At 39.1% G+C, this 8,387-nt stretch overlaps 1 protein-coding gene across 1 annotated transcript in view; it reads left to right on the forward strand.

Moving 5' to 3' along the window:
- The window catches only part of aff1 (AF4/FMR2 family, member 1), a 24,758-nt gene extending 16,600 nt beyond the window's left edge, over positions 1-8,158 (forward strand). The window contains exons 20-34 of the mRNA XM_016674730.1: positions 230-313; positions 488-521; positions 876-933; positions 1,539-1,668; positions 1,770-2,663; positions 2,761-2,843; positions 2,932-3,142; positions 3,212-3,312; positions 4,114-4,177; positions 4,288-4,424; positions 4,626-4,697; positions 4,832-4,925; positions 4,997-5,037; positions 5,133-5,344; positions 5,931-8,158. Of these exons, the coding sequence (XP_016530216.1) occupies positions 230-313; positions 488-521; positions 876-933; positions 1,539-1,668; positions 1,770-2,663; positions 2,761-2,843; positions 2,932-3,142; positions 3,212-3,312; positions 4,114-4,177; positions 4,288-4,424; positions 4,626-4,697; positions 4,832-4,925; positions 4,997-5,037; positions 5,133-5,344; positions 5,931-6,052 (2,337 nt within the window). The 3' untranslated portion in view covers positions 6,053-8,158. The remainder of the gene's footprint in view (positions 1-229; positions 314-487; positions 522-875; positions 934-1,538; positions 1,669-1,769; positions 2,664-2,760; positions 2,844-2,931; positions 3,143-3,211; positions 3,313-4,113; positions 4,178-4,287; positions 4,425-4,625; positions 4,698-4,831; positions 4,926-4,996; positions 5,038-5,132; positions 5,345-5,930) is intronic.
- The last annotated feature ends 229 nt before the right edge of the window (positions 8,159-8,387 follow it).

Below are 8,387 nucleotides of genomic sequence, written 5' to 3' on the forward strand. Positions count from 1 at the left end.
AACAGCCTTTTGTATTTTCTCAAGCTTGACTTGTGAACTCATAATAATAACCGATAAGGTTTTGAGATCTTTTGTATTCCAGTCTTACTTTAATAACATTTTCTCCAGTTCTAGTTTACTTTATAGAACAGATGAACTTGTTCAAAACAGATGGTTGTGAATCAACCATGTTTTTTTTTGTTGTTTTTTTTTCTAAATGAATGAATGTCGACATGTTTGTGTTTGACAGGAAATGACTCGCCCATGGCCCCCTCTGCTGACAGCAATACACACTCCAACCTATGAACCATCCAAGTCTCCAGTCCCAGCCAAGGTCAAAAATCAAAGCTTAACCATTCAATTTTTTCCATGTTTTGGAAAAAAAATGCTCATATGTTTTCTAGCATTCCAAGCTTTTTCCTCTTATTATGTTCTAACTATACGGTTTATCCCAAAACAAATCTGCAGATGAGTAATACAATTCATATTTATTTTTCCATCCTTGCAGGAAGCAGAACAAGTTTCATCATGTCCAGAACAAAGTGAGTAATGTTTGGCTTGTCTTTAGCAATCGGCACAGCTAAATGAATCCATTATATCTGGAGTTGTTGTTTTGGATGGCAGGCCTTTATATGGGTATGGTGAAGTTTAAAATATTAGATGTATTTAAACACAGATTAAAATACATTGGAATATAATTTCAGATCAACATGTTGACTAAAAAGATAAAAGAGCTTTTAGTAAAACTTCAGTTTAATAATTTATATATCCATCTATAGCGCCACTAAGAAGAATTGCTTTCTGTTGTTACCAATCTCTCACATTGTTGCTGATCAGTTACTATTTTAGTTTATCAAAATCTCACGATCAAACTAACCGTCCCTGTTTCTTTTCAGAAAGCCTTGAATTCTCCAGTAAAGATTCATCTCATTTTAACCGGCTGAACTCCTCAAAGTGAGTATATGAATTTTAGCTCAACCATTCTTAAATCTGTGTTGTGGAAGGAAATTCAACTCCCTCAGATTTTGGCAATTTAGCATTTTTGGATGGCTATAACAGAGCTATTAGCTGTTATATGCCTGAGAACTTGGTTTATTCTTTAATACACATCTTATGCTAACTTTGCCCTACAGAACTTTAAAGAAAGTGACCCATGCTATACATTTTGTGGAGTGTATCAATACCTCCTTTTTACCATTCTTGACTTGTGATCACAAGCCGTACAAATTTCTTTCAAGGGCCAGAAACGGGCCCCGAACCACACTTTGCACACCCCTACATTAGTAACATCTCCAGGCTTTCCCCAAGTTAGTTGAAGGCATGGTAATGTTGATATGTGTAAACTTCTGATTGAAAAATTAATAAATATTCTGGCATTTAACAGATTTTGGTTGTCCTTGTTGGCCTAAATTAGGACCAATTTAGTCTGAATTAATAACCAATATTGAAGCGAAAATGTTTTATTGATTGAATAAAAACATCTGGTTTCAGTTGCATGTATTGATGATTACTAATGGCTACTTTTTAATACCAATCTGCGTGCATTTGTGTTTTTTCAGTTCCTTAGAAGCCACACATTCCAGTGATGCAGAGATGAGGAGCTCCAGTGACAGCAGCTTGGAGTCAGACAGCGACATTTCCATTAAAGAGCCTCCAAAACCCACAGAGAGCAAACTAATTGAAATAGAGGTCTTGGCTCATTTTACTGTTTTAATTATCACCAAATAAATTACTCACATACTTATGTTTTCTTATTATTATTTTAAATATTTTTTATGTTCTTTTTATAGCCTGATGCTCCGACAGCAAGTGATCGGGACTGGGAGCTGGGAGAGCGGGTTGGCTCCCATCTGCAGACCTTCAGTACTGGTCGTCAGACCCCCAAGCAGACCAGTGCAGATGCCAGTGAGGAATCAAAGGCCTTTTCTCAGCAAAGAGCGCTCACAGACAACATGGCTGCTACTCAGCAGAGCAGCGAAAGCATTCAGGATGCTTCTTTCTGCCAGAACAATAGCAAAACAAGCTGTTCTGATGGAGGGAGGCACAGCAGCAGCAGCAGCAGCAGCAGCAGTTCAAAGAGACTCTCAAAGCCCTCAGCGGCAGGGGGCCCGAATCGCACTGAGGCAGCGCTCGGTGGTAAGTCTGAGGAACTCGCAACCCCAAAAATGGAGCAACATTTCACAGACAATCCCAAAGTAAAATCGAAAACAACGGAACACAAAAAGGACACTAAAAGAGATGCTAAAAGATCTAAATACGCCAAACATAAGAAGGCTGGATCGGAAGTCGCTCCTGGGTTGCACAGTCGCTGTCCAACCTGTGGCGTTCAGTATCCTAAATCCTGCTGCTGCTCGGCTCAGAGCCCCGCCCAGCCTGCTGCTCCGGTCAGAGTCAGCTGTTCCAAAACCAATACAGAGACCGAGGTGCCTCACAAATCAACCCACAAGCACTCGCATAAGGCCTCTGAGGCAGCAAAGGGTTGGTGGGACCAACACCAGCCTCCTAAATCCCTGCTGGTGAGGATTGATATCGGTCTGCTCTCAAGAGTCCCCCTGAAATCCAGTAATAATAAAGGGATTTCCAGCAATGCAAAGAGACCAGCGCTGGCCATAGAGAAGGATGAAGCAAGCAGAGAGTCCTCTAAAGCACACAGACCTGGAAAAAGCAATAAAAAGTCTCAAAATGTGAGGAATTTGTGTGGCACGGAAGAGATTGTGCTCATTCTTATCAGAAAATGTTATTTTACTGTGATTTTTATTTTCCTTTTTTTTTTTTTTTCAGGTTGAGACTAAAAGTCCTCCCAAGAAGAAACTTAAGTTGGAAAACAAGAATACCTCATTAAGTCGTGCTTCTGTGAGAGTAGAGTACGTCCAGTGATACCAAAAGGAAAAATTTGAATTTAACATACTAAGACATTGCTGCTCTAACTCTTGTGATCTATATTTCACACAGGAGTTCCAACAAACCAGACAAGGAGCAAAAGAAGGCTAAGAAAACATCTCAGGACCTGGCAACATCCAAAGACGCCACTAAACCTCCAAAGGTACAGAATCCCTGTTCGGCAATGGTACTAAAGACCAGTAAGGAGAATACCAAGGGTAGGGACTCCAACAAGCACAAGACAGTTAAAGGAAAACACCCGCAACTCTCACTTCATAAGAAGGTAATTGTTCAAACACTACCATAAGTGGTAAGATATGAATTAAAGTTTTCAACCTAATGCGTCTCCTTGTGTCAGGCCAAGACCCCAAAGAGCGGCCTTGATGTGCCATCAACTTTAAAGCCCCAAAGAGGAGCTGTGAGCAACAGATCCTTGCTGCATTTCGACAAGAGGTACAATTCCAAGTTTTCCTTGCACTCAGTTTGGAAATAGTTTTTATAGTCATTTTATATAGTGTTTCCTATATAACACAAAATTACATGTGTGACTGTAATTTTACAGCCACACATGTCGGTGCATTCTAGTGGGACGTTACGCAGCAATATGCTTGTCACCGTTTTGTTTTTAACTAATAAAATCTTAAAGTGTGGTCTCCACTTGCATTGAGTCTCCTTTACCCTGATTACCCAAAAATAAATTCAAAAGTTATTCATCCTTTGTGTAATTAAGCTGTTCTGTTCTGGCCTCAGAGGTTTGTCGGAGAACGCTAGAAAAGCAGAGTTGGGTTATAAACGATATAAAATACACTAGAAGTTTTTGGTGGTAATGTAGAAAATGTCAAAGGGGTGTACATTATCTTTTTGCAAGAGACTGTGTTTATTGTTTTTTTTATGTTTCCTACACGATGTCAGATGTTTTGGTGGACTTGATTGGTTTTTAAAATTCATATAGATTCACCACACATGGTGTCTCAAGGCGCTTCGTAAAAACAGTAAATTGAATCCGATCACACAGATTCAAAGTCAAGTACACATTGATCCTAGTTATCAAGCTCAGTTAATTATTCAAAGTAGGTTAAAAAGTTTCTAAGGAAACTTTTTAAGTTTCCTTAGAAACTTAAAAAGTTTGCTCAATGAAATCCAGCAGATTGCATTGAGTCATTAACTTGCAGCGTTCACTCCTACTGGATGAGCACGTAGCATCAGTAGAGTCACTCACATCGAGTTGTAGAGTAAAATAATTTTGTTTCACAGGCAGTATCCAGTGAACCATTACATAAAAGAGGCAAAAAAACTGAAGCACAAGGCAGACGCTGAGGTAAGTTGGTCTTATTCTTTTTTTTAATTTTTTTTTTAAATGCACCACACTCCATACAGCATGTCGCTGCTTTTTTTTTTTTACTCTCGTATTCTGTTACGTCTGTGCAGCAGGACAAGCTTAGTAAAGCTTTCACCTACTTGGAGGCAGCCATGTTCTTTGTTGAGAGTGGCATTGCCATGGAGAAAGATCCACAGATTTCAGGGTCTTCCTATACGATGCTTGCAGAGACGGTGGAGCTGCTCAAGTAAGACTTCATGTTTCTTTGACACTGCTTCAGGGGCTTAATGCACACTGATGCTTTCAGAAAAGTTTGGGGGCCGATTCTCTAATGCTTTTCACACACTTGGCACTGAAATCTTCTTACAGATGTGAGGCAAGCTTCCAGTAATGGTGTGATTTAAAAAATTGTCCTGATTCGTGCTGTGTTTATCTCTCATTCTCACAGATTTGTTCTGAAACTTAAAAACCCAGTGGACTCATCAGCTTCACCCCCAGAAAACGACTTTTTAGCTTTATGGTAAGTTGAAGCCCCTTCTCTTAATTTAGCGTTATGGGAGGTGGTTAAACTGCAGAAATGCCATGTCTTCACCTCATGATTTTCTCATTGTTTTCTGACACATTTTTTGAGTAATTTTTGTATCTTTCCTGCAGTTTAAAGTGCCAGTCTCTTCTTCACATGGCCATGTTTCGCCACAAACAAAAAGCTGCAACAAAATTTTCAAAGACACTTACGGATCACTTTCAAGTAAGTTATACATGCTTTATTATCATCTCTGCTTGTTAGTCGTATTGTAAAATATTCGGTTTATCTTTCAGAACTTCGCTCAGGTGTCACGCAAACAGCCCTCGTCAGCAAAGTCAGTCATTCCCCCCACCCCCAAATAAAAATAAAAACATATTTAATGTTTGCAACCCTACATCGGGTTTAAGCTTTTTATATTTCATCTTTTAGGCTAGCAGAAAACCCATCCCCCGGCGTGCCGTCTCCAGCCAGCACCAGCTCAGGTACCGGTTCAAACCACAGTGGCTCTGCAGACGGCAGCACTGTGTTGATTCCTCAAGACATAGAACAAGTGGCCTTTTCCTACGTCAACATCACCACATTATTTCTGAGTGCTCATGACATCTGGGAGCAGGCAGAGGAACTGGCATTAAAAGGCAGCGGTAAGAAAGAAAAATCCCTCCAGCTAGTTGGTTAGCTAGCTAACATCTGGAAATCCAAAAAATGAGCTTTTCTGAGTCTTTATTTCTGCTGTGCTTTAGCCTTAGGTGATGTGTGGTGTGATGCTGTTGTTGTTTACCTTCCATGACAGCAAGGTGGTTTTCACCTTCTGAATTGTTTTTAATGTACTTTTTTTTTTCTTAAAACACATTTTTATTTAGACAGAGTAACTGTATTAGCAATAAGATTATCTCAGATGGAAAAACATGTTTATGTTGATTTTAAGTCCATACTGTAAAGATGTTAAACATTTAAAACTCAGATCCCAAAAACTGCACAGTGAATACACACCAATATAAGGTTTGTGGTGCGTGACCGTGGGATGTTTGCATAAAATATCCTACGCATCACATTTTGTAATTGGAGCTCAATAGGAAGTTGACTCGGTGACAGTGACTCATTGTTCCACAGTGTTAACATGTCTCATATAGCATTTAAACCATAAACCTTATATATATAAAAAATACATCTCTGCACCAAACGATGATCTTTTTTAAATATTTTGTTTCCGTTAAATGTGTGTTTCAGGTGTGCTCGCAGAGCTGGACGCCTCCATGGGCCCTCTGAGCCTGATGTCAAATATGAGCTTCATGGTCCGCTACGTCAGACAAGGTGTCAACTGGTTAAGGCTGGACAGCCGAAAGCTTTGATGCTGGACGCCTACGCTTTATCCCAGAAGTGTCTCTCAGACTTATCTGCATGTTTATGCCTCTGACATCACCTTATTTCATTAACAAAGTGGATGGCAGATGGCTCTGAAGGTGGCTCATGAGAAAATCCCCATTTTCTCCCAAGGACAAAGACATCTGCTTTCATATACATCATGTGTATTTTTATTTATTTTGTGTGCGTCTGTTGTAAACAAACATGGAAGGAAGAAAATCAGATATTGCCAAAAGTGCCAATTTTGGGGCTCTGTGAATTTGCCCTCTTTAAATCATCTGCTTGTGGTCCAAGTATTGTGAGCTTTATTGTTCCTTTTTTTCACAACTTTTGTTAGTATTACAATCTCTGAAGAGACGGTAGTTGGGAAAACCACGGCACTTGACTAACACCAACCTCCAGTTGTCTCTTCTAGCATCATGTTCTTCATCTCATCGTGAAACGTCGGCTTGACCTGATGACTTGTGACCCAATAAAGTTTGTTGCAATAGTGCCACACATTCTGCCACACAGCTAAAATAACTGATTATTTTAGCTAAACGTCTGGCTGGGGTTCCACATTTTGTTTATGTGCAATAATCGCAAGCGATGGATAACGGTAATCAGGTGCCTTACTAAGAAGTTGAATTAGAGGAGACCTGCCTATAGTTGTCAAACTCTGTAAGGTGCAGAAAGCTCTATGGAACAAGTGCAGCTGGAGTGTTAGAGGCATAAACCAATTCTTCTTCTTTGTCTTAATTTGTTCTGCTGCTGTCGAACGTTGGTGTACATAATGACGATGAAGTTTTCTCCGGTTGATTGTGAGCTCACTGTTGCGGTGTTGGGTTTTAACGGCAGATCCGTCTGACCAAATCTAAGAAAAGATTCTCCGTGTAAACTATAGAAATCGTTTTGATGAAGAACTTCTTGTCTCTGTTGTTCCTCCCGTCGGCTCAGGCTGGGAAAAGATCCTTACAGTGCGATTGTGGAAACAACTTTGAAAGTTCAGCCAAAACTCGGCTTGTTTTGGTACGTCGTAGTCCCTCTCTTATAAAATCAAAAGTTACGATATCAAAAACTTGCTTTTGTGTTTCAGTGTGCACGACCACCTTAGCAGCTGTTGGTTGTAAAATTTCAATTTGATCAAAACGCTCATTAGTAATGACAGACGATGAACTTAACAGAGAGAGTTTGGGGATTCTGAACACCAAATTTGTATATCAAGTTGCCTTTACAGCCTGGATGAATTTTTACATCTATCTAGATGTAAAAATTAACTGAAGAAGTAGATTTTGTTTTATATCTTCATAGTTATGGACATTAGCCAGGCTCTTGCTGCAGTCATTTCCATTTTTTTTTTATGTTTTGCCATATATCCCATATTCTATAGAGCTGCAACATCCCGCCTAAATAAGTGAGAGGTGAGGACAATTTAGGAAACAATGCAGTTTTTCTCTCTACATTTTTGATAGTAATTTATCTTAGGTATATCTGCCTGGCGAAGGCCGTGCTAAACTGGCTGGACTGTGCTTGTTTGACTCGAAGCAATAACATGTTTTGTTATTACAATTTTTTTTTATTTATATGCAGGGGAGATGCTTTTGGTATGACATGCTGGTAGAGAAAGTCCAGACTAGCGTAGGAATAGCACTTGGCGTTTCTTAACTTAAAATAAAAGTGCTGAACGGCGATCAGAATTGTTCCTAGCTTTATTGCTTTCAGCTATGCAATTTATATTTTTTAATTAAGAACAGAGTGCCATGTATTTGGGAGCTTTTTTTTTTTTAATGTTAGAACCTTCAGCAGGATGTCATTCAAATAAGCTTTACAGTTTGGGACGGATGGATGTCTGCCCTGCTCACGAAGGGAAACTGCAATGTTCGATACTTTACTTCTTTTTTTTTTTTTTTTTCTGTTCAGATCCTGTGGCTCTAATTTCATCATTTGTTTTTGCTGCTTAATTTATAAGTTATATTGTAACTATTTGTCCAATTGTGTTTTGACTGGAAACAAAATGTTCAGAGCGGTTTTTGAAAGATGTTTCTTTTTCATTTCGTGAAAATTTGTGAAACTGTGTTGCAGTGTACAAAGATGAATAAACACTGGAAACTAAATTAGAATGATTGTAGAGGGTGGTGGGTGCTTATTCTGGTTTACCTTGAACAAAATAAGTACATAAGTGTGGATGTAAAAGCTACAAAATAATATATGTTTTTAGAGATGCACAGGAAATCAGACGGTTTCCAGAATCAAAATATGTATAATCTAGTTTCACTGACCGCGACCAATCAAAAACTCTCAATTTCCATATTTTCATGGTAAGTAAACATAACATCCCCAAGA

Source organism: Poecilia formosa, unplaced genomic scaffold (genome assembly GCF_000485575.1).
Source record: "Poecilia formosa unplaced genomic scaffold, Poecilia_formosa-5.1.2 Scaffold100, whole genome shotgun sequence".
Classification (NCBI taxonomy): Eukaryota; Metazoa; Chordata; class Actinopteri; order Cyprinodontiformes; family Poeciliidae; genus Poecilia; species Poecilia formosa.